Consider the following 27,149-nt stretch of genomic DNA (forward strand, 5'->3'; position numbering starts at 1 on the left):
ACATGCACAGCAAGATAAGCTAAAATATATGATAATGTAATTAATCATGGTGCGTACATTGGGCTTTAAAGAAGTATACGCTAGTTTACAGAATGGTGTTCGTCTCCATATGCAGTGGCGAGGGCGGACATAAAGCCATGTAATAAGCCCCACCAGGCTGCAGCACAAGTCACAAGAGCTAATGTCACAAATCCCTGTAGCCAAAGAGTTTGAAGCAGTGTTTCTTCTCATCATCTTGAGTCTTTCCTGGGTGCCGCAGTGTTGTCCCTCTCTTTACCCCTTCTGCAGGGCCCTTCTCTTTTTTACTATGGTAATAGTGACATTCAGCTGGAAAGGCTAGGAGCAGACATCAAAAGCCTAGACAGTGCTGGTGATTTCTCCTTTCAAGTCCCTGTGTGTCTATCTAACAGCCTGACAATGCTGGACCAGAGACATTCCTTGGAGCTGCACCCTTATATCATCACCAGCCAAGGCTGGATGGAAGATTTGGAGATGTGGAAACCCAGATGCTAAAAAACATTTTCCTGGACAACTCTGGATATTAAGCCTTTTATTAGAATCGTACTGCAATATCTGCTGGTCAGATACACTGATTGTATATGGCAAAGTTTTTTGCAGAGCTTCTTGGCTGCACATTGAGAGACAAGGGTGGGTCTCCTACATTTGAGGTGAGTCCCCAAGGAGATGAGGGTGCTGCTGAGGCTCGCCATGTGTTCCTGTGTGGGTGGGATGCTGCATTGCTGGACCTCTCACCTTGCATGTTGTCTGGCTCATGTTCTCTAGGGATGCTGCAGATAACTTTAATCATTGAAGATGCAGTCACCAAGGTGAATTAGGGTAGCAGCCGTTCCTTAATGGTTCATCATGTAGGATTTGGAAATGCCTGCTATTTGTAACCCTACACATGCCATATCGTGCCGTGATGGTGACAAGCTTTACAAACGTGTAGACTACTGCAGAGGATCACATCAGGGGACATTTTTGTGAATTAACTGCCTGTGCTCAGTACCTGTTATTCTTATTTTTAATTAACGATTTATAGTGTCTTTTCCTCCAACTGTAAATTTTACGTCGTGCACATTTTTCCAATTGCTTAAACCACACAATTTATGTAAAAAAAACAAACAAACAACATACGTGAGTCCTGTCAGCTGCTGAAAACGGTTGTATTGCAGTATATTATTTCGGCATTGTGCACATGGCTGATAATATGATGGTCGTTATGTTTTCAGCAGTCAGACTTTCTTGGTCTTAAAGTCACAGCTTTTTTTTTTAGTGTGCACTGATCTTTATATGACCTAGCTTTATTTTTTTTATTTTTTTGCATTAAGTTGATTCTTTACCAAAAATATAACTAAACACTATAAAAATGTTTAAAGGTCAGTAATAGACCTGTATTTTAGTCATTAATAGGCATTAGTATTGTTAGTGAATTTGTTTTGTACAATAGTAAACAGGTTAGGAATCTTAGACCCTCAATGTCATCATTACTAGGGATAAGCAGACCCGTGGATGTTCAGGTTCATCAAGTTCAGACAGAATTTAGTTAAAAGTTCAGTTCGGGATCCAGACATAATCCAAATTTGACCCCAGACCCTATATACAGTGCCTACAAGTAGTATTCAACCCCTTGCAGATTTAGCAGGTTTGATAAGATGCAAATAAGTTAGAGCCTGCAAACTTCAAACAAGAGCAGGATTTATTAACAGATGCATAAATCTTACAAACCAACAAGTTATGTTGCTCAGTTAAATTTTAATAAATTTTCAACATAAAAGTGTGGGTCAATTATTATTCAACCCCTAGGTTTAATATTTTGTGGAATAACCCTTGTTTGCAATTACAGCTAATAATCGTCTTTTATAAGACCTGATCAGGCCGGCACAGGTCTCTGGAGTTATCTTGGCCCACTCCTCCATGCAGATCTTCTACAAGTTATCTAGGTTCTTTGGGTGTCTCATGTGGACTTTAATCTTGAGCTCCTTCCACAAGTTTTCAATTGGGTTAAGGTCAGGAGACTGACTAGGCCACTGCAACACCTTGATTTTTTCCCTCTTGAACCAGGCCTTGGTTTTATTGGCTGTGTGCTTTGGGTCGTTGTCTTGTTGGAAGATGAAATGACAACCCATCTTAAGATCCTTGATGGAGGAGCGGAGGTTCTTGGCCAAAATCTCCAGGTAGGCCGTGCTATCCATCTTCCCATGGATGTGGACCAGATGGCCAGGCCCCTTGGCTGAGAAACAGCCGGACAGCATGATGTTGCCACCACCATGCTTGACTGTAGGGATGGTATTCTTGGGGTCGTATGCAGTGCCATCCAGTCTCCAAACGTCACGTGTGTGGTTGGCACCAAAGATCTCGATCTTGGTCTCATCAGACCAGAGAACCTTGAACCAGTCTGTCTCAGAGTCATCCAAGTGATCATGAGCAAACTGTAGACGAGCCTTGACATGACGCTTTGAAAGTAAAGGTACCTTACGGGCTCGTCGGGAACGGAAACCACTGCGGTGGAGTACGTTACTTATGGTATTTGTTAGGTCCGGGTGATGGTGGATCCTCTGGGCCGTGCACCAGACTCCCCCAGTGAGGCAACCTGGAGCTAAGCCCTATACAGGGACTGTCCGGTCACCCCACCAGAGGGCCTAGGTACACGGTAGCCGGAGTACTAGCAGGACCGGGATAGCGTCCCTCAGGGAACGGGTAGAACGGAGTCTTTAGAGCCATAGAGTTCTTGGAGACAATTAAGGGAGTCCGGTATGGGTGCTGGTTAGGAAGCTCAGACGGGATCCGGGTTAGCTGGATGTGACGGGGAGGCAGCCGGGTGAAGCCGGGGATCACAGACAGACACAGGCAGATGTAACGGTGGTGGGATTCCCCGCTGACAAACACCGGAGGACCTCTTGGCAAACCCGGATTCAGGAGCCGGTTACGGAGGCAGAACAGACTCTACGAAAGAGACAGAGTTAGCACAGGCAAGGCACATGGGGACCTGGACTCCTAGCTTGCAGAACTTGACGAACAGGCGACGCCCTCCAGGCAGGGAGCCCCTAATATACCTGACCCTGACTGATGCAATATCCTGTTAGGGAGTGCAGGGCCTTTAAGAGGAAGTCAGTGACCACGCGCACGCCCTAATGCACATGCGTGACGCCCGGGTGCCGGAGGCCAAAGCAGGGAGCGGTGCCGAGGAGGACGTGTGGCTGGAGGCAGGAGACCCGGGGACAGGAGCGGTGAGTGAGAAACGACGTCGGGACCCGGGGAGCGTGACAGTATTGACTGAAACCAATGTCCCCACTGCCATGAGATCTTCCCGGAGCTCAATCCTTGTTGTCCTTGGGTTAGCCTTGACTCTTCGGACAAGCCTGGCCTCGGCACAGGTGGAAACTTTCAAAGGCTGTCCAGGCCGTGGAAGGCTAACAGTAGTTCCATAAGCCTTCCACTTCCGGATGATGCTCCCAACAGTGGAGACAGGTAGGCCCAACTCCTTGGAAAGGGTTTTGTACCCCTTGTCAGCCTTGTGACCCTCCACGATCTTGCCTCTGATGGCCTTGGAATGCTCCTTTGTCTTTCCCATGTTGACCAAGTATGAGTGCTGTTCACAAGTTTGGGGAGGGTCTTAATTAGCCAGAAAAGGCTGGAAAAAGAGATAATTAATCCAAACATGTGAAGCTCATTGTTCTATGTGCCTGAAATACTTCTTAATACTTTAGGGGAACCAAACAGAATTCTTGTGGTTTGAGGGGTTGAATAATAAATGACCCTCTGAATAAACTTTTCACAATTTAAAAAAAAAATAAAAAAATAAATAACATTCTTTTTTGCTGCAGTGCATTTCACACTACCAGGCTGCTCTACAGTCCAAATGTCACAATGCCAAGTTAATTCCGAATGTCTAAACCTGCTAAATCTGCAGGGGGTTGAATACTACTTGTAGGCACTGTAAGTCAATGGGGACCCGAACTTTGGTGCCATAGAATGGTCGTAGTAAGGGCTGGGGGGCTGGAAAAGGAAACAAAATGGGGGCAATTGCCCTGCAAACATATGTGGATAGGGAATACATTTTTTAAAAAAATGATTTGAGGTCTTTTCTATTTTTGATAACCAGTGCAGGTAAAGCAGACAGGTGGGGGCTGGTATTATCAGGTAGGAAAACCTTTCCCAGCCTAAAAATAGGAGCCTGCAGCTTCCCCAGAAGTGGTGCATCCATTAGATGTGCTAACTCTGGCGCTTTGCCTGGCTCTTCCCGATTGTCCTGGTGCGGTTGGCAATCGAGGTAATACTTTTGGAGTTGATGTGAACTATAAATTGACAGCTGGCATCAAGCAATGGGGGTTAGTAATTGATAGGTGTCTATCAGACACCCCCATTACTAATCCGGTAAGTGTACAGTTAATAAGCACATAAACACAGGAAAAAAATAGTTCATTTGAATAGACTCCCAACGCTCCCTTGTTCACCAATTTATTAATGAAAAAAAATACCCTAAGTTCTGATTTAATCCAATGGTGTATAAAGACTCTCCCATACTCCGTTCACCAATTTATTAATTAAATAGAAATCCTCAAAGTTCCGATGTAATCCAATGGTGTATGTCTCATGATGTCCATCGAATCCTATGGAACCTCGTTCTGAGAACATGCTGAGAATGAATGAGGCTCCATAGGTCACTTGCAGTCAGTGACAGAGAAAGCTCCACTTCTGGGGATGCTGCGGGCTGCTATTTTTAGGCTGGGAAGGGGCAAATAACCATGAGCCTTCCTAGCTCGATAATACCAACCCCAGACTGTCTGCTTTACCTTGGCTGGTTATAAAAAATACAGGGGACCCCACGTCATTTTTTCAAAAAATGTTTTTATTTTGTTCACAGCAGTGTACAGGCATCTTCCCCATGCCAAATAGCTTGCTGATTGGCTGCGCTCCAGTCTTTCAACAAGTGTTTTTCAGCATCCGAACAGCACCAGAACTCCGAACTCGGCCATCTATGAAAAATCAATGTTCGAGTTTGAGCCCATAAACTAGGTGTCCAGTACGGACCCCGAACTTTACCGTTCGGGTCCGCTCATCCCTAATCGTAACTACAGCAATGTCTATTTATGTAAAAAAAATATACAAATTTCTGTGCCTATATAATCCAGTACTCAAATAGTACCATATGATTCCCATAGAATACTGATATAAATTCCTCGTATAATAATGCAATGCCATACCACCCAATGGTCCTGACAAAATGTCAGACTGTAGTCTACTATAAACATTACATTATTTTGAACAGTATTACAAATAATGCAGCCATACAGTGCACAATTAATAAACATTAAATATAGTGCTCAATCAAGAACAACATCTATAAGAGTATGTATACACAATGTCTTTTTTAGTCTCTAACCCACCTGGGAAAGCGCTCAATAAATGTTAAAAAGAATGAACATATAAAAATCAATGGATAACAACTTGTGCATATGCTCCATCTTATTTTAACCACTTCTGACTTCAAAAGCTGTGAAGCAGATAAAAGAAGTAACCTGAACATTTTTCAGGTGTCTTCTGCTTAGAAGCCACTACTATCTTATATGTCTCATTAAAAAAAAAAAAAAAAAAAAAAAAAAGGCAATAGCAAAACATCTAAAAAGACGTAAAAGCAGATCTTCAGGAAAAAGAGGGCGTTTTCCTGCAGCGTTCTCTGCTTCAAAAATGATGCAGGTACTCTAACATCCAAAAGTAGTGATGGGTAGACTCGCAGATACCCAGGATTGGCAGGTCCAGTCGGGTTTAAAAAAAAACGAAAACAAAAAAACAGTTCGGGCCCGGATTTGATATCAGGCCGGATGCCAATCCCCATGTAAGTCTATAGGGACCCAAATTAGGAGCTTAAGAATGGTGGTAGAAGGGAAAGGGGGATTGGAGCATGCACATTATACTTTCAGAGTCTCTTGCATGGCTCGAACACTACTTCCATGGCTGCTCATTAACCTCAGACATATATGCACTGCTTCCCCTGCCCACCGGCAGTCCCCACCTCTCTGATTGGTTGCAGTCAGACGCACCCCCACCCTGTCTGCTTACTTTCAATCACACAAGATGTCTCCGTCTCTATTACTGTAAAAATAAAAAAAAATAAAAAAAATTGGTGTACGGTCCCCCCATATTATGATACCCAGCACAGGTAAAGCGTATGGCTAAAGGCTGCAGCCCCCAGCTATCTTGGCTGTGTATCAAAATAAGAGAAACCTTTTTAAATAAGTTCAATAAATAATTTAAAAGACTGGCGTGCGGTCCCCCCACACAATTTTGATACCCAGCCATGATAAAGTTGATAGCTCGGTGCTGGTATTCTCAGTCTGGGAAGGACTATGGTTATTGGGCCCTCCCAGCTTAAAAATAGCAGTCTGCAGCCACTCAGGATTGTTGCATCTATTAGATGTGACAATCCCAGCACTTTACCTGGCTCAGCCCGATTGCCCTGGTGCGGTGGCAATCAAGATAATAAGGGGTCAATAAAAGCTTACAGCTGCCACTAAGCTATAGATTAGTAATAGGAGGTGTCTTATGATTCAGGGACCGAGGAGGATCAAAAAAATGCGGATACCCAAAAAGTAACCAGAGTGGCTGGAACCTTAACGGACTGCAGACCTAATCCTGACACACAACTAGAAGTAGCCGTGGGACGCACCTACGATGACCTAGTTGTCTCGACACAGCCAGAGAACTAAATATCCTTACAGATAGAAATATAAGAAAAGCTAATCTGCCTCGGAGCAAGCCCCAAAGATATAGATAGCCCCCCACATGTAAAGACTACGGTGATATAAGAAAATACAATACAAAACTAGAAAAGACAGATTCAGCAAAGATGAGGCCAAAACTATCTTTATAGTAAAGGATAGGAACGAATACTGTCTGTAGCCATAAACACCCTAAAAAATATACCAGCACGTCTGATATAAAAAACCCCCTGAGACAAAACGGCCTCTCCCCCACTAATCAGCACTCTGATGTTACTGGGATCCAAAGCACTAATATAGATGAGGGACTGAATTAATAGCAAGCACGACAAAACACAATACTTTGCAGAATCTTGGAGCTAAGTATACAGACACTCCCAACAGGGAATGATCCAATACCACCAGGAAGTCCACACAGACAAAATAGGAATCAATCATTAGTATTAAAGCAGAAAAAACAACAAGAAACTGGAAACAAAAAGCAGAGGTACAAGACCAACTTATCTGAGAGGAGTTCTGGTAGAGAGCAGGGATGGATTCAGAATGTCCTTAACACACAGGATATCTATTGAGCACCGGCAAGTAACAGGAGAAAACTACTCAGCTATATACCCCAATCTGAGAGACCCGATTGCCAGTCATTGACAGCTGTGTGGCTTTCATTCCACAAATCAACAGCATTGCCAGCACTGACCACAAGAGGGAGCACTGAACTGGAAAATGTATTCACAACAGATGTCTATGAGACCCCTCCACCCATTACTAATCTATAAGTGAAAAGAAATAAACACAAAAAATGAAATTTCCTTTATTTTGAAATACAATACAAAAAAACCACCCTATTTCACCCCTTTGTTAACCTCCAAAACTTCCAGGTCTGACATAATCCACACCAGGTTCTACAACAATTTTATCTCTGCTATACCTGAATACCTGAAGTGACAGTACGCGGGCATAGAATATGGCCACCCGCTATGAGCTTCAAGCAGAACCTAAGCCACAGGAATAAGCGGTGACATCATTCAGGTTATTTGCGGTCACAGCTGGAGATTCCTACAGTCATGGCCAAAAGTTTTGAGAATGACACCAAAATTATATTTTCACATGATCTGTTGCCCTCTGGTTTTAATTGTATTTGTCTGATCACATACAGAAATATAATTGCAATCATATTATGAGTACCAAAAGGTTTCAGGATGCTTAACAGTTGGCATGAGACAAGACTGGTGGTAGCGTGCACCTCTTCTTCTCCTAACAAGCTGTTTTCCAGATGTCCTAAACAATCGAAAAGGGGATTCATCTGAGAAAATGACTTTACCCCAGTCCTTAGCAGTCCACTCCCTGTACCTTTTGCAGACAATCAGTCGGTCCCTGATGTTTTTTCTGGAGAGAAGTGGCTTCTTTGCTGCCCTCCTTGAAACCAGGCCTTGCTCAAGCAGTCTCCGACTCACAGTGCGTGCAGAAGCACTCACACCAGCCTGCTGCCATTGCTGAGCTAGCTCGGCACTGCTGGTAGTCCGATCCCGCAGCTGAAACAGTTTTAAGATACGGTCCTGGCATTTGCTGGTCCTTCTTGGGTGCCCTGGAGCCTTTTTGGCAATAATGGAAGCTCTCTCCTTGAAGTTCTTGATGATGCGATAGATTGTGGACTGAGGTGCAATCTTTGTAGCTGCGATACTTTTCCCTGTTAGGCCATTTTTGTGCAGAGCAATGATGGCTGCACGTGTTTCTTTAGAGATAACCATGGTTAACTGAAGAGAAACAATGATACCAGGCACCAGCCTCCTTTTAAAGTGTCCAGTGGTGTCATTCTTACTTAATCATGACTGATTGATCGCCAGCCCTGTCCTCATCAACACCCACACCTGTGTTAATGGAACAATCACTTAAACAATGTTAGCTTCTCCTTTTAAGGCAGGAATGCAATGATGTTGAAATGTGTTTTGGGGGTTAAAGTTCATTTTCTTAGCCAATATTGACTTTGCAAGTAATTGCTGTTAAGCTGATCACTCTTTATGACATTCTGGAGTATATGCAAATTGCCATTAGAAAAACTTAAGCAGTAGACTTTGTAAAAATTAATATTTGTAGCATTCTCAAAACCTTTGGCCATGACTGTACAGTCCTCCATCTGTGATCGCAGGTAACCTGACCTCAGGTGATCTTATTGAACTGATGTGATTTAGTGCCTCAGATTTAAAGCAGTCAGACATGCTGTCACACAGGGTGGGGGCGTTGTCTGACTGCAACAATAAGAGATGCGGGGACTGCCGGTGGGCGAGGGAAGCAGCGCATATGCATGAAGATAACACAGATCTACAAAAAAAATATTTTTGTAATCATAGGTGACTTTGTATTTTTCTGAATCATCTTTTTGTCCTGATTTAAAAAAAATGTATATAGTTTTTCTGTAGCACGTATAGTTTCCATGGAACAGCATCATTATTATAAGGTATAGGAAATATACTGGCGACATTAAGAAAACAGTAATCTAAATATCAGAAAAAAATGCTTCACCTTACAAAACAGTTTTTATTGAACCAAAATAATTTCACATGCAAAATAGAAACGAAAATATGAGAAGAAATTAAAAGTGCTAGACTGTCGTTGATCCGATTTTCCAGGGTTGTTCCTATATGACATCCAACAGTAATCTGCCATCATTAAGTCATTCCAAAAGCCCTGGTAGTGGTGTTCCATTACGGTCATCTCCTGGTGAAACCGCTTGCCTCTTTCATCACTTACGTCCCCAAGATTTTGAGGGAAGAAATCTAAATGTGAATGCAAAAAGTGCATTTTCAGAGACATGCGACATCCAAGACACTGGTATGCATTTAGCAGTTCCTCAACACCTTCAACATATTCTGGAGATTTATTTTTTCCTAAGAAGTTTTCACAGATCCACTTGAAGCTTTTCCAAGATTTCAATTCCTTATCATTTAGAGTTCCTTCAAACACATCATCTCTCATAAGCTCTCTGATCTGACGACCAACAAATATCCCTTCCTTCAGTTTTGCTGGTGAAATGCTGGAGAATTTCTGTGAAATGTACTGGAACCCTTGTGAAGTTGTCTTTGGCTTTCACAAAGTTTTTAATCAATCCCAATTTTAAATGTAGTGGAGGAAGAAAGATTTTTGTTGGAGCAACTAAAGGATTATGCTGAACATTGTCTCTACCTGGAGCCTAGATGTTTCTCTATCCACAATCAGGATTAAAATAATGCTCTACTGTATTTCTACTGTCCCATAAACACAAGAAGCAACAATATTTTGGGAAACCTCCTTTCATTCCCATGAGCAGACCAATCACTTTCAAATCTCCACAGATATCCCATTGATGATGCTTATATTATATACCATCCAAAACAACTGACAAATTTTCATAACTTTTCTTTTGACGTAATGAGTGAGCAATAGGGATTGATGATTTCATATTTCCATTGTCAAGCAACGCTGCTTTCAAACTTCTCTGGGGTGAGCCAAAAAAAATTGCCAATCTGCAACAAAATACTCTTGATTCAGCTCTTCAAAGAGGCCATTCCCATTGTTACAGTACACCTTTGGTCCATCAACTGTGAAAAATTGTGTTAAAGTGTTACTTCATTTTCGGTAATAACACACTTTGACATCATCATGAAGAAAATTCTTCTGTTTCAACCTAGATGCAAGAAGTTCAGCTTTCTCTTTTGACAATAAAAGGTCTGTGATGAGATCATTTAATTCATGTTGAGTAAAGCGTTCTGCCTACTCGGCTGATCCATCAGGTACATACTCATCTCAACTTGAGGTCTCCATGTCTTTGCCAGTAGCTCCAGCTCCATAGTCTTGATATTCTACTTAATTTTCATCCAATCCAGACAACGGTGGTACAGGAACTGGCAAGATACCATCATGTGGAACTAGCCTAATAGCAGATTCAAGTTCAGAGTAATTAATCTTATGTTTGTTCTTTGTAGAAAAGCCCTTCAGTTTGACAAAACAAAAGTAGCAGTCATCACTTTGATTTTTTGGTTCTCTCCAAATCATGGGAACAGCAAATGGCAGAGCCACTTTCCTCATATTCAAAAACTCCCGAAGACCATTTGAACAACTTCAGCATATCACACAAGAGGCCCAGCATACATTGGAAATGCAGAAATAAGGTAATAACAAAAATACTTCTGTCTCAGAAACTTTATGTGATAGAGCAAAACTAAGCATATTTTTGGAATCAGCACATAAAACTCCATAAAACAGACATATGACCTTTGCTGATGATTTTTTTGTGTTGACCAGTGTAATCAGCGGCCCTGGAAATAGAGTGAGAGGTCCCAGAAGCAGTATAAAGCCACGTGGAGACCAAAAAGTATGAAGCACTTTCTTTATTCTTATTTTCTTTCTTTTTTCTGTGATTTTTTTTTCATTAGCCAGAGATCCCTGAGAACTTCATGCTCAGGATTGGCGCTCAGGTGGTTCTTTTGAACCTGCCGGGATCTGGACTTTTATAGTCCAGGTCTGCCCATCACTATCCAAAACACATTATGTGCATATGTCCTAATAGTGCCAAAAACAAGCGTAGCAGTGCCAGCCACTTTTCAAGCAGAATCCAGTTTTCCCCTGTAACGAGGCGAGCAGCTCTGACTGTTTTGTGATTAAAATAGACATGGAGACTGACATTACACAGGATGGTGCTGCCACCTTGTGGACAAGTGCTGAAACTGCTCGAGGGGTGGACGCTGTAAAATCTGATCCCCTCCCTCAGGCACTTGTTGTACAGGAAGTAAAAGTGCGGGAAAAGGACACTGAGCTACTGGAGCTGGACCTGAACAGACCTGCCTCGGACTGCCCTCATCGCTGAAGTGTGAGGGATTGCCAGAACTGCTGCAGACGGGATACTGGACTCAAGGGACCTCCGGACCGTCTCCTTCCTCCGTACCAAGAGACTGTAAGCTAGTCATCTGTTGAGAGGGCTGAAGATCTTCCACTTTTCTCCCTTGGAGTCGCCGCCGGTTACCCGGAGCCCAGGCCTGCTACGTGGGAGCCCTTCCTCCTTGTGTTTTGGACTGGTAATATAACCTATAGGGCAAGTCAGGGACAGAATTCTTGTTTATCATTGATGTTTTGTTTGTGTTCTGCGCCACGCGTCTGAAGTTAAAGACCCGGATAGCAAACATTGGTTATGTGTGCTGCTAAGCCAGCTGCATGTGTCATTGAGATTTTTACCAGTAAAGAAATGTACCCTTACATAAAATCTGAGCGTGGGGTTTTTGTTGGCGCAGAGTATGGGAACTCAGCCGCGGTCAGACCTGCAGCCACTTCATCTGGCGTAGTCGGCAGGATCTGTGACCAGCAAAATCTCCTCCCGGTGGTAGCTTATAGTCAGACAGCTCCTCCGGCATCTATTGTAAATCAAGTGAGAACGTTTAACGGACGGAATTACCCTGTACCTGAATGGGCGGAACAACTTAGGATAGTGGGGGAAATGAATAATGTTGATCCTAAGACCTTAGTGGAAATGGCTATGCTGACGTTAGAGGGGGAGGCATGGATGACAGTCAGACTGGAGACGATTAGGGGCCAGTGTACATTAGATGACTTGGTGCGGGTGCTAGAGAACACCTATGGGCCGACCAGATACCTGGGAACACTGCGCTACATGTTCTTCCAGCGTACACAGCTCGAGTGGGAGGACATTCCTCGATATGCGAACGCCCTCCAAGTACTGCTGGAACAAGCCTGCAAAAATGGAGAAAATCTAGCTGGTACATCCTCCCGCGACCTGGTGCTGAGGGACCAATTCGTAATAGGACTGAGAGATCCGTATCTCAACCGCTTATTGCAGGAGTTACTTCGGATAAATCCAGCCGTTACATTTGCTGAGGTTAAACAAGAAGCCATAGAATGTTCTAGGGGACCTGTTACGGGAACAGAGACTTATAGCGCTACTTGCAGATCCATGTACAGTACAAATACTCCGAACAGCGACACGGAGGAACTGAAGCAGATGGTGGCGGATTTACAGAAGCAGGTGCTGCAGCTCACATTAGACCGACAGGCGGATAGGCAAGTGAGACGGCAACCTAGCCGGCCTATGGGAAAGTGCTGGACATGTGGTGACCCCCGTCACAGAGCAAACCGTTGCCCCCAGAACTCCTTCCAACCCGACCCGCAGCCGTTCCATCGAATGGACTCTCAAACACCCCAGCAAGCGGAGTTTCACTTGAAACAGCGGATGGACCCCCAGGCCTATTCACTAGAACCGCCAAGCCGTGCCTCTCAACAGCGGGCACCTTTAAACTAGACACCCAGGCTGAGGAGGTTCACTCGACCGGGAAGGCCAAAGAGAAAAGGAACCAACAAAGGAGCCAGCTTGCATCAAACAGCCCTAGACTGAAAGTAATGCTAGAGGGGGTTGCCATGCAAGGACTAATGGATACTGGATCCCAGGTGTCCACCATCTCAGAGCAGTTTTACGAGAAATATCTACAACCACGGGCTGCTTATGACCCGAATACCGTCATCAAGATCAAAGCGGCCAATAATCTACCCATTCCAGTAACGGGAGTAGCTTGGATGAGCACCGAAATGTGTGGACAGGAGCTCGGGAAGAGGGGGATAATCGTGGTCAAAGAAGGCTTCGGTTCGGAAACGCCCATGATTATTGGGATGAACATCCTGAAAGACCTAGACCTGGTATTGTTTACGAAGCGGGGACCCAAGTACTGGCAGGAAGTTACCACACACGGGGCCACCCGCCGAGCATTCCAAAGAGTGGTTCGGGCCTGCAGCCTACAGCAAATGGCAGAGGAACAACGGCCCATAGCCACTATCACCGTGCCTCGCCACACTAGGATCACCTTACCGGCTGAAAAGGAGACAATTATTTCGCTACCCCTTAGCACCACAAGACCGCTTGAAGGCGTGGAGGTACTGATTGAGCCGCAAACCCCGGGGAAGGATCCCTGTCCAACTGAGCAATACGGCTAGTGTAGGCATCAACCTAGAAGCAGGGACACAGCTCGCCAGAGTCTACGCCCTACCTACAGAGGTGAATCCCAGGGGCCCCCTCCAGTTTGCCCCATCGGCAGAGGGAGACTGGACAGTGACTGTTTCCGCCATGGCCACTGCCACAGATGACACTGAAGCTGGAAAGGAGCTGCTAGAGAAGTGTCAGCTGGATATATCCCAATACTCTAAACAGGAAGTGTCCCAGGTGGAAAAACTACTGCAGGAACACCAGGCGTCCTTTTCCCGGCATGACACCGACTTTGGATGCACCACCAGTATCCAACACGAGATCCCTACAGGTAACGCTTCTCCTATCCGCGAGAGATACCGGCAGATACCCCCCCAGCAATACCAAGAAGTGAAAAACTCCTGAACTCCATGCTCCATGCCGGAGTGGTACGAGAGAGCCAGAGCCCCTGGGCTGCACCGGTGGTAATAGTTAAAAAGAAAGATGGATCCCTGAGGTTCTGTATGGACTACCGCCGCCTGAATGCTTGCACCATCCGGGACTCATACCCTTTGCCAAGGATCTAAGAATCCCTGACGGCTCTGAAGAAAGCCAAGTACTTTTCCTCCCTGGATCTGGCCAGCGGCTATTGGCAGGTACCCATGAGCGAAAAGGACAGAGAAAAGACCGCTTTCATCCTACCCATGGGTCTGTACGAGTTTGACAGGATGCCCTTCGGCCTGAACAACGCGCCGGCAACTTTCCAGAGGCTGATGGAGCGCTGCTTGGGAGACTTCAATTTCGACTTCACCCTCATCTACCTTGATGACATTGTGGTCTATTCAGCCACATTCGAAGAACATCTACAGAAGCTGGGCCGCGTGTTCCAGAGGCTAAGGGAACATGGCTTGAAGTTGAAACCCAGCAAGTGCCGTCTTCTACAGCAGGAGATCGATTACCTGGGCCACAGGATCTCGGCCAAAGGTGTACAACCATCGCCGGAGAAAATAGACACTGTACGGGACTGGCCACAGCCCACAACTGTCAAGGAGGTCAGGGCTTTCCTGGGACTGGCAGGCTACTACTGCTGGTTTGTCAAGAACTTCGCCCGGCTTGCCGCACCACTGCACGACCTGCTTCGAGGAACCACCAACAGTCCCAGGGGACGACTCATCAATTGGGGACCTACCCAAGAAGAGTCCTTCCAAGCTCTAAAGGGTGCCTTGACGTCGTCCCCCATCCTGGCATATGCAGATTACACACTGCCCTTCCAATTACATACTGACGCCAGCCTACAGGGTCTGGGGGCAGTACTCTCACAGGTACAAGAAGGCAAGGAACGTGTTGTAGCCTATGCCAGTAGGTCCCTACATGAAGGTGAAAAGAATCCCACCAATTACAGTTCATTCTGGCTGGAGCTGTTGGCCTTGATGTGGGCAATGACTGAGAAATTTGCCGGATATCTGACGGGGACAGAAGTACTAGTTCTGATGGATAACAACTCTTTGGCCCACTTAGAAAATGCAAAACTTGGGGCTATGGAGCAGCGATGGATGGCTCGGCTCTCCAAGTTTAACTACAAGATTAAATATAGAGCTGGGGCTGAAAATCAGAATGCGGACAGCCTGTCCAGAAGGACATCCCCCTCGCCCACTAAGGACCGGGACGAGGAGCTGGAAGGAGACAAGATGCCTGACTTCGCAAGACTAGCCCGGCAGATGATGGATTGTCGCCAGTATGCTGTGGATGAGGCTGGCACTCCAGTAGGGTCCCCATTGTCCCCACAGGAAAGGTTCAGAATCCAGGACCGGAATGCTGAATGTGCCCTACTCAAACAATGGGTGAAGCAGCAGAAGCCGTCCTCTGACACGCGGTCACGACTGTCCACCAGTACCCTGACCCTGCTCAGCCAATGGGATCATCTGATTCTGAGAGAAGGAGTGCTATACCGGACGATCTTCCTATCCCACATGCTGGAGGAGTGCCTACAGGTTGTAGTGCCAGCCCAAATGGCCCGTGAGATGGTGGGAGAAGCACACAAGAGGAACGGCCACTTTGGGATAGACAAGACCTTCCGGTGGATCCAACAGTCCATCTACTGTCCGGGACTCCGCAAGCTGGTTGAAGATGTCTGCCAAGCCTGTCGCACCTGTGAGCTTTACAAGTCCGCTGAGCAGCGTGCACCTGTCCAAACAGTTGAGACATCCCGGCCCCTTGAGCTGTTGATGGTGGACTACCTGTCGATTGGGACAGCGAGTGGTGGCTACCAATACTGTCTGGTTATGGTAGACCATTTCACAAAATTCGCAGTTGCTGTTGCTACCAAAGATCAGACTGCCGAGTCAGCTGCGCGGGCCATCTGTCGACAGTTCATCCAGGTCTATGGGTGTCCGGAGAGGTTGCACTCTGATCAGGGGGCTTGTTTTGAAGATCAAATTATCGAGGAGCTGCATCGGATGTATGGGATCCAGAAGTCCAGAACCACCCCTTACCACCCACAGGGGAATGGTGCGTGTGAGCACTTTAACCGGACTCTACTCCAGTTGATCCGCACCTTAGCCGATGACAAGAAAGACCAATGGCCCCAATTCCTCCCAGATCTAGTGTGGGCCTACAACAATCAAGTCCACTCCGTGACGGGCTTTACCCCACACACCCTTCTCTTTGGCTGCCCAGGAAAAGGGGTCCATAACCTAAACCTGACCAGTCCTGAAAAAGATACCGGCTGTACCTATCCATCCTGGCTACACACTCACCGTCAGAAGATGGAAACTGTATACCGACTGGTAGGCCAACAAATCCGGGGCCTGAGATATGCTGACCCGCTCCCCTTACAGGAAGAACCCTTAGAAGTAGGACAGCTAGTCCTGGTTCGTATTAAGAAGCCTCAAGGAAAACTCCGAGCTAAGTGGGAAGCTGAAGTCTATCGGGTAGTTGAGCGCCCCTACCCCGATGGTCATGTGTACAGAGTCCGGGGCGAAGACAGCGGCAACTCTCGCACCTTGCATCGGAATATTTTGCGCCCCTGCCGATCCCAGCCTGACCCCCTGACCACAGTACCCGGTGAGGATGACACTGCTGACATGACTGACACCATTGATATTACTCAGCGAAGTGACCTTGTTGACTCCGAGACTGATTACCCGCCTGCTCAGACTGGCTCTCCCTCTAGGGAACTGACAGAGGTAGAGAGTGTAACCGGTGATAGAGTGGAGGGAAACCAACCTCTGTGGCGTACTACCCACACCACTGCCGGGGTTCCTCCTGGACAGTCTTATAGGGACCAGTATGTATGGTCTACTTCTCAGCCTCCCCCTGTCACAGCCTCAGTCCTCGCTGCGTTGGAACCTGTGAATGTTGACAGGGACTTCCAACCTTTCAGTGGGGGGATATGTAACGAGGCGAGCAGCTCTGACTGTTTTGTGACATTAGACATGGACATGGAGACTGACATTACACAGGATGGTGCTGCCACCTTGTGGACAAGTGCTGAAACTGCTCGAGGGGTGGACACTGTAAAATCTGATCCCCTCCCTCAGGCACTTGTTGTACAGGAAGTAAAAGTGCGGGAAAAGGACACTGATCTACTGGAGCTGGACCTGACCAGACCTGCCTCGGACTGCCCTCATCACTGAAGTGTGAGGGATTGCCAGAACTGCTGCAGACGAGATACTGGACTCAAGGGACCTCCGGACCATCTCCTTCCTCCGTACCAAGAGACTGTAAGCTAGTCATCTGTTGAGAGGGCTGAAGATCTTCCACTTCTCTCCCTTGGAGTCGCTCCCGGTTACTAGGAGCACAAGCCTGCTACATGGGAGCCCTTCCTCCTTGTGTTTTGGACTGGAAATATAACCTATAGGGCAAGTCAGGGACAGAATTCTTGTTTATCATTGCTGTTTTGTTTGTGTTCTGCGCCGCGCGTCTGAAGTTAAAGACCCGGATAGCAAACATTGGTTATGTGTGCTGCTAAGCCAGCTGCGTGTGTCATTGAGATGTTTACCAGTAAAGAAATGTACCCTTACATAAAATCTGAGCGTGGGGATTTTGTTGGCGCAGATTATGGGAACTCAGCCGCGGTCAGACCTGCGGCCACTTAACCCCTCTATTAGTTCCACCTAGTGGGTTCCTGTACAATGTTCCTTTCTCTAGAATACTCATGCTGTTCTTTAGTAAGTGATAACAAAAAAGTTAAAATGTAGCGATGTATGGAAAACAACTTGCTTTCTTGGGCCAAACTCAATCTTTGTAGATGAGTGATGAAAAAAACTGCACTGTAGTTGGCAGAAGTGATTATGTTGACTGCTCTGTCCCTAGGGAATGCTCCTCATTGCATAAATTAAAATTCTGTCAATAATACACACAAATATAAAAATAAACATACTATAAACAAGTATTTGTACAGTGGAACCTTGGTTAACGAGAACAATCCGTTCTGGGAGTGTGCTTGTAAACCAGGTTACTCGTCTAGCAAAGCAAGATTTCCCATAGGAAATCATCGCAATGCAGACAAGTTGTTCCACAACTTGTTCAATGTCCCATCCTGGTCCCCTATTGTGTCATTCCACACATGCAGAAACACACACAAACACACACAAACACGCACGCACACACACATATTATGCTCACCTTACCTTCCGTTCCATCACCGGCCTCCTGGTTCTTGCTGTTCGCCGGTACAGGATGTGTATCGGGTAGCCATCGCGACCGATGCCGGAACTTCCGCTGCCAGAGCACACTGACGTCAAAGGCAGGAGCCGCTTGCCTCTGATTGGTCAGCGCGCTGCCTTTGAGTAGCGGCTGACAGCAGAAGTTCCTCCATCGTCGCGATGGTTACCTGATATACATCTCGTAGCGGCGAACTACAAGAACCAGGAGGCTGGCGAGGAAACGGAAGGTAAGGTGAGCATAATGTGCGTGTGTGTGTGTTTGTGTGTGTTTGTGCATGTTTGTGTGTGTTTTTGCGTTTGTGTTTTGGACTGCAAGAGCGGGTTAGAGTGCGGTGGAAGTACGGAACCGGAAGTGTGTGCGGTGAGTATTTGCTCGTGAGTTACAAATTTTAAGCAAGCTTTGCTCGTAAAGTGAAATACTCGCTAACTGGGATACTCGTTAAGCGAGGTTCCACTGTATTTATAAATACAAATATTACAATAAAAAAAACCTTAATTTTTTTTTCCTGAAAGGTACTAATTATTTCATTTGCTTAAACCTCTTTATTTCATAATGTCCATGTTAGTTGAACATAGCCATTGATTTTCTTAAGACATTACTAAAAATGAACAACCATGCTAGCATTTGCCATATGTTTGATTTTTCTTACGCTTTCACTCATTTCTGTGGATTTGGACTGGCGGCACTATTTAATTTTTGTATTTGATTATGATGACCTGAAATATTTTTTAAGAGGTATTATACTGTAGCATAAAGTAGATGGAGATGACAATGGTTGGCGCACAATGGCAACTTCCCGTCTATCCAAATGTGACCCCCACAATGACGTTTAAATGGAATTTTGATCTCTCATGCTAGCTTGACTGATGAAGAAAGCTGAGCTCTATAGTCCAGCAGTCTGTAGATATGTGATACGTTGTACATTGAGCAAAAAATAAACAGTTTTGTTTTTGTTCTCATTTTTCAGGAGCTTAAAGAGGGGGTTCACTAGTTACTTTTCTAAGGCACATCAATATTATGTTGAGAAACAAGGTTTCTCTCAAATACCTTGTTGCCATAACTGCCTGTTAGTGGTGCTATTGCGGTCCACTCACCCCATCGCGTAATCCATGGCTCTGTGACTGTGACCTCTGATGTCCGGTGAAATCACGTCAACTTCTAGTTGACGTGACATCTCTGTGGCCAGCCCCAGTTTTCCTGACTCACTGGGCTGTGGGTGGTGTTTCACTGCTCATCACAGCCCAGTGTCGCTCCTGCTTGCGGTGCTCTGCAGTGAAGGAGAAAGCTGGGAGATGATGGGCTGTGCTGTAACGCTGGGCTGTGACGAAGCGCTACCTATAGCCCTGTCACTCAGGAAGACAGGTGCCGGCCGTGGTGATGTCAGGTCAACTGGAAGTTGACGTGACATCACTGGACATCAGAGGCCACGGAGCCCGGGGGTCATGAGAGGGGATAATATTGATGATATTGATGTTATCTGCTATTTTGTTTCATTTAGGTTTGGAAGGATTTCCACGTATTTTGTTATTCTTTTGGTTTCTTGTATTCCATCATTCCTGCACGACTATTTGCATGTTCGGAGCCCTGTGTCTCACCCTTTGCCTGTGTGCACTTAATTTATGTTTATTGTCGTTTTTGTGTTACATTTGGTTTATAGCTTAGGGTGCAGTTAAGGACACTCAGCTGTCGAGAAGTGGAAGCACCATTGCTTGATCCTAGGGTGCTATACTGTCAGGCAGGGACAAATCAGCCTGTTTTGGGACCTGTGGATTTTTGGTTTTACATTTCCCCTGGTTTGTTCACCCCCATGAGAGTGTTAAGTTTCCGTCATAACATTATAGCCAGCCCATTTGCTGCATTCTGGTGGCTTACTTGCGGATCTGGTTTGCTCCTTGGCTGCTCAACTACAGGCCTTGTCACTGGAGGTGGCTAAAATTAGGAACCAACAAGAGCATACACATTGAGCCATTACTAGTCATCGAGGTCATCATTGTATTCTGTTGAAACCTAAGGTAACGACGCCGGATTGCTTCACTGATGACCAATGTACGTTTTCTGGGGGTTTTTTTCTGCTTCAATTAAGATATATTTTCGTTTACGTCCGGTATTCTCTGGGTCTGAGAGTCAGGAAGTAATAATTATTTTGTCTTTGCTTTGTGGTGATCCACGTTCTTCGTCTTTTTCCTTGCCTGAGGATTCTCCAGAGTTGGAGTCTGTAAAGGCATATCTCTCAGCCCTTGTTCCTATTCATGATGATCCTGATAAGATCACCGCCCAAGATTCGTGATTTGGTTCAGGGAGATTGCAGAGTGGAGGACTACTGCTTAGAGTTTAGATGATGAGCTGTGAAGACCTCTTGGAATTACCCTGCTGTTTGGAGTCAGTTCTGCCATGGACAGTATGATCAGATTAAAGACAGGATGATTTATAATTCCAGTCCGCAGTCTTTGGAGGATGGTACGTCTCTTTCTATTTGTCTGGACAGACGACTGAGGGATAGAGACATGTTTAAGGGTATTTAGGTGGCATCTCCTTTATCAGTGGAGACAGGTGAACCTATGCAGATTGGTGCTTGTAGGAATCCCAGAGAAACCATGGATCACAGAGCACCAACTAGTTTCTGTTTATATTGTGGTCGATTGGGTCACGCCATGGTTCAATTTTTTATGTACATTATTTAATTCCAAGGAAAAAGAAAAAAATAATCTCAAGTATGTGGATGCGGATTCCAAGAATTCGAGCTTATCGTCGGTACAAACATCAGGTTTATTTTACAGGTGTCCTTTGATACTAAAACAGGGTTTATTTTTACTCCTGCAGTTGTGGATTTAGGTTCTTCTTTGACTCTTATTGATCATGACTTTGATATTTACTGTGGTTATAATGTTGTATCTTCCCTCTTTCATTCTATTCAAGTTTCAATTATTGATAATTCTCCTCTTTCCCAAACTGACATGACCTCAAAGGTTGAGGATGTATTTATGAAGGTAGGAGTATTACACTCCGAATTAATTTCATTTATGGTGTTTTCGTCTTCATATGCAAAATTGGTGTTGGGTTTGACGTGCCTAGTTATGCACATTCCTGCTTTCAACTGGGAGAATCAGGAGGTTAAATATTCTTTAACCAGAATCTGTCAGATGCTCCCTCATCTGACAGCAGTATAATATAGAGACAGAGACCCTGATTCCAATGATTTGTCACTTACTGAGCTGTTTGTTGTAATTTTGATAAAATCAATATTTTCTCTCCTGCAGATCTAGCAGTTATACAGAACTCATGAACATGCTGGTCTGCCTGGCAGTGCGCCAAGTAGTCCTCTAATGATAATCTACTGCTGATTAAATAGCAAGTTTATCAAAACTACACTAAACATCCCAGTAAGTGAGACAGAGCTGGAATCAGGATTTCTGCTGCTACGTTATGCTGCTCCTAGATTAGGTGGCAAAAACCTGCTGACAGATTCCCTTTAAGTCTTAGTAGAGACTATTGTTTTTCTAGTTGTTTATCCAGACCTTTGGTTTCTGTAAGGTCTCACCTTGCAGATTTAATTCAAGTTTTTGATGATGTATTTTCTGAGTCTGGCGGCTTTGCACGTTGCAATATCGCACGTGCGATGTCGGTGGGGTCAAATCGAAAGTGACACACATCCGGCGTCACTTTCGACATCATAGTGTGTAAATCCTAGATGATACGATTAACGAGCGCAAAAGCGTCGTTATCGTATCATCGGTGTAGGCTCCGACTTTTTCAAAATTATGCTGCCGCGACAGGTACGATGTTGTTCCTCGTTCCTGCGGCAGCACACATCGCTGTGTATGAAGCCACAGGAGCGAGGAACATCTCCTACCTGCCGCCGGCGGCTATACGGAAGGAAGAAGGTGGGTGGAATGTTTACATCCTGCTTATCTCCGCCCTTCCTTAGGAAGGAGGCGGGACGCCGGCCAGAACGACGTCGCAGGACAGGTGAGTGCATATGAAGCTGGCGTAGCGATAATTTTCGCTACGCCAGGAATCACAAGATATTGCTGCTGCGACGGGGGCGGGGACTATCGCGTGCGACATCGCAGCATCGGCTTGTGATGTTGCAACGTGAAAAGCCCGCCTGAGTGTGAAGTTCTCCCATCGCATAGGACATATGATTGTGCTATCTAATTCTTACCAGGAGAAAAAATGCCTAAGTCTAATTTTTATTTAATCTCTCTCTTCCTGAGAGAGAGGCCTTGAAAGTGTATATTGAGAAAAGTATTGCCAAGGGGCATAAACGGCCATCCACCTCTCCAGTAGCCATGGGTTTTTTGTTAGTCAAGTAAAAGGATGGTGGGTTGCCTCCATGCTTAGATTTTACCAAACCTGTTTAATCAGTTAGCAGTAGCTAAATGTTTTTCTAAGCTTGACTTGAGGAGGCATATAACCTTATACATGTTCAACAGGGTGACGAATGGAAAACCGCTTTTAATAGGCTGGAAGGGTTATTTTTAAAAGATGGTGATACTGTTTGGTTTGACCAATGCTTCGGCGGTTTTTCATAATTTCATAAATGACATCTTTTGCCCTCTTGTGGGTAGATTTGTGGTGATCTATCTGTATGACATTTTGATTTACTCATGTTCTCAGGATGAACAATGTGGACATGTCCAGCAGGTTCTCCAGATTCTTCGTGAGAATCATTTGCCAACCTGGAGAGATGTGTTTTTGAAGTGCAGCAGGTCCAATTTCTAGGTCATCTGGTTTTTGCTTCAGGGATTTAAATGTATCCTGTTAAGGTGCAGGCCATCCTTGATTGTGTTCAACCGACTAACATTATAGCTTTGCAGAGAGTTGTAGGTTTTTCAAATTATTACCAAAGATTCATTAAGAATTTTTCACTCATAGCTAAACCGTTAATTGACATGATCCAAAAGGGAACTAACTTTTCTTCATGGTGAGCTGAGGCAGACATTGCAGACAGCGTTTTCTAACGCTCCTGTTCTCAGGCAACTCGATATTGAGCTGGTTTCTGTGGTCGCAAGAGATACTTCTGCTATAGGGATGAGACCCATTCTTTGACAGGAAAAGAATTATTACCTTCTCCCTGTGCTTTTTATTCTCAGAAGTTCCCTCAAGTGGAATCTAGCTATGAAATTGGTGACCATGAGCTTTTGGCAGTCAAGAAAGCCTTTGAGGAATGGAAAAACTGGTTGGAAGTAACATCTAAGCATGAAGAAACAGTCTTTACTGATCATAGAAACCTACTATATATTGATGCTGCTAAGTGTTTAAACAACTAGCAGTTCCGGTGAGCTCATTTCTTTGCTCGGTTTGATTTCTCAGTTACCTATCTCCCTGGATCTAAGAATATTAAAGCTGTCGCTTTGTCTCACAGTCTTGTTCTAGAGTTGAGAAATGAAAATCCTGTTAAAATTCCAAGTGAAGAGGTGATGGTGGGTGCTCTGGGGATTTCACAGCAGGGGCCAGATCGCTGCTCAATGTTACACACAGCGAGATCGCTAATGAGGTCACTGGTGCGTCACAAAAAACGTGACTCAGCAGCGAACTCGCTAGCGATCTCGTTATGTGAGAAGTACCCCTATGGACACTCAGGGTCAGCCATTGATGAGTGGTGGCTCCATTACATGATCTTAGGGTGGCAACCTCTGCTGCCAGACAGGGACAAATCAGAGTCAGGTCTAGGGCTGGTACTGTTTTAGGACATTTGGATTTGTAGTTTTACTTCTCTCCTGGTTTGTATATCCCTTTGAGAGTGTTAGGGTTCAGTCGTAACACAAACATTACAAAAACACACAGTGCAATAAGGCAGCATGGCTGAAATCTCTGTATTGACCTTAAAAACACGCTGCCTTCAGATTACATAGCAAAACCCTGCTGACAGATTCCCTATAAATCCCATTTTTTAATGTGACAGGTTATTTTTAAAGGGGTTGTCTCACAAATGACATTTAAGGTATGTCCATAGGTTATGCCATAAATAGATGCCAGTCCTACCATTGGGACATGCACCTATCTACAGAACAGGCAACCCCTGATCCACCATTCTGACTGTTGCCTGACCACTGGTGAATGGAGAGGTACTCTCTGTATTCATTTCTATGGGAGATCCCCATACAATCGAGCGTATTTGCTCAGCTGTATTTGGAACTCCTTTAGTAATGAATGGATACACCGCTACTACCTCTCCATTCATTGAGAGTCGGACAACGGCCACAAGGGAAGTCAGCGAACCATTGGACAAAAAGATGGTAACCACAACTCTTGGACATTTATGGCATATCCAATGGATATGCCATAAATGACTCTCCTGTAATAACTCCTTCAATGCAAGTTTTTTAACTTAAATTGCTAATATATGTAAAAAATAAGTTTTCCATGTAAAATGTGTTCATACAGAACACCTTGGGAACAATGTAAGCTGAGAGTCTGAGTTCTCTTTATGTGCGTGCCATATACAGGTTTCTAATTTCTTGAGCTGCACAGTTTAGAGAGAAAGCTATCAGTCAACTACAAGAGGGTGGGAAGAAATTCTTTAATTCAAATTTATGTGTGATTCTAATTTATGTTAATTAATTTAATGATTTGTGTATAATTCTGCATAAAGAGTGATTCAGATTTGTGCCAAATTCTTTGCAAAAGTACCATCAAATAAATTATATTAAACAAAAACTATTTCATCACACTGTATTCTAATGAAAGGCAACAGCATAGGGTCTATAAGGGGCGAGTAATACGGAACGAGTGGAATGCAATAAAAAACGCATTCCACTCGGACCAATATTACTCTATGGGGCAGCTCCCATGAGCGGTTATGTTCTAAGCCCTAATCGAACCGAGAAAACAGTTGCAGCATGCTGCAGGTGGAATGCAATTTTGTTCCACTCGTACCCATTCAAGTCTATGGGGTGTGAGACTGTGACCGGGGTTATCTATGATGGCCAGTATGTCTCGCCCCGGTTGTGCTCACTCCATGAGAGAAAGTAAATCCACTATAGGGTTAATGCTGTTTCCTTACAGGCTGAAGGAAGGGTTAAATAGAATCAGGAACAAGGGCAGGTGTGCCGGGTGTGAGGGAGTGAACAGAACTCCCTGAGTTTTCTGCTGGGGAGGCACATGTATTTTTGTTATGGACTTTTGTTTGGACATTAAAACCGTGTGCTGTGAACCTTAATGCCTGGATCCCGTGTCTTCTGCTGCGCAGCCGACCGTGCTACCTCACATATGGTGGAGAATCGGCGGGCATGACAGCCAGTGAGGTGTAGCATCCATCCCTGGTGACCCAGCTGCGCATGTCCTGGATTCGAGCGGCTATACTACAGCCCAAACCCGGCGACGCCATGGAGGACATACTAAAGCATTTGGCTCAGGCTAATGCACAGCAGCAACAGGCTAATGCACAGCAGCAACAGACCAATGCACACCTGCTCCAATCCTTGCAAGTGCAGGAAAAAAAATTCCAAGAACAGATGGATCAGGCCAATGCACGTCAGCAGCAAGCCTTGCAATTGCAGGAAAAAAGGCACCAAGAACAGATGGTTCTCCTGGCCAAGTCGATCCGTGCCGGACCGGCAGCAACAACCCCGGGACCGGGTGACGACGGCAGCGTCCGGAAAGCGGTGAGACAAGCGTTGCAAAAGATGACCCCGGGTGATGATGTGGAAGCGTTCCTGGCGGTGTTTGAGCGGGTGGCCGAGCGGGAAAAGCTGCCGACCCCGCAGTGGGCTGAGGTATTGTCGCCCTATCTGACGGGGGAACCCCAAAAAGCGTACCTGGACCTCTGTACCGAGGACGCCATTGACTATGTGACCCTGAAAGCCGAAATACTGGCTCGGTTGGGGGTGAATACCTATGTACGGGCTCAGCGGGTAAATCAGTGGTTCTTTGAGGAAGCCAAACCCGTACGCTCCCAGGCCTATGACTTGTTGCATCTTGTAAAAAAGTGGTTGCAGCATGACACTCTGAGCCCGGCGCAAATGGTGGAAAGGGTAGTAGTGGATCGTTTTGTGCGCACTTTACCCGTCACCGTTCAACGGTGGGTCGGACAGGGTGACCCGAGTACCCTGGACCAATTAGTGTCCCTGGTAGAGCGGCATGTGGCTACGCAGGACTTGATACGGGACACTGAGACTTTGCGTACCGCCCGTCGGTCCGGCCCCTCCAAGCCTAGGGCCAAGGACCCACTGCTGACAACGGTGCAGGAGTCCCCTACCGTCCCGTCTGAGGCCGCAGCCGCCATTCCTGAGGTCCGGAAGGTTCTGTACCCTAAACGACAACCCGTCAAGGGGGTTTCCGTCCCCATTAGATGTTGGCGGTGCCAGCGGGTGGGACATATGGAAGCCCAGTGTCCACTCACCACGGAGCCCATGGATTGTGGGGTTACCCGGCGGGGTTCAATGTATGCTCAGGTGGTGTCTACCGCTGACCTGGTCTCCCCAGAGACGGAGCCCCACTTGTGTCAAATACAGGTGAATGGATGTCCGGTTACAGGATTGTTGGATTCCGGAAGCTTAGTGACCCTTGTGCGATCCACCTTGAGGGCTAAAGTAAAGGCCACAGGACGCACCGTGGGGGTGGTTTGCATACATGGGGACCGCCGCGACTATCCCACGGGGATTGTCACCATCACAGCACCTTGCGGTCAGGTGCAACATGAGGTGGGACTTCTTAACACTCTTCCTTATGACGTGATCCTAGGAAGGGATCTGCCCTATTTTTGGACTTTATGGAGGGGACCCCCTAAGTCCCCTCAGATATTGGTTGGTCCGGGACCTGAGCCCTACAATCCTGAATCCGGGACACCTGCTGTAGGGGTCACCATGATAGGGACAGAGTGT

At 45.7% G+C, this 27,149-nt stretch overlaps 1 protein-coding gene across 1 annotated transcript in view; it reads left to right on the top strand.

The window, feature by feature from the left end:
- Positions 1-256: 256 nt before the first annotated feature.
- Positions 257-27,149, top strand: part of RASGEF1B (RasGEF domain family member 1B) — a 625,650-nt gene continuing 598,757 nt past the window's right edge. Inside the window, exon 1 of the mRNA XM_075352419.1 lies at positions 257-668. Coding sequence (XP_075208534.1) covers positions 600-668 — 69 coding nt within the window. The 5' untranslated portion in view covers positions 257-599. The remainder of the gene's footprint in view (positions 669-27,149) is intronic.

The sequence above is a fragment of the Anomaloglossus baeobatrachus genome, chromosome 1 (assembly GCF_048569485.1).
Source record: "Anomaloglossus baeobatrachus isolate aAnoBae1 chromosome 1, aAnoBae1.hap1, whole genome shotgun sequence".
Taxonomy (NCBI): domain Eukaryota; kingdom Metazoa; phylum Chordata; class Amphibia; order Anura; family Aromobatidae; genus Anomaloglossus; species Anomaloglossus baeobatrachus.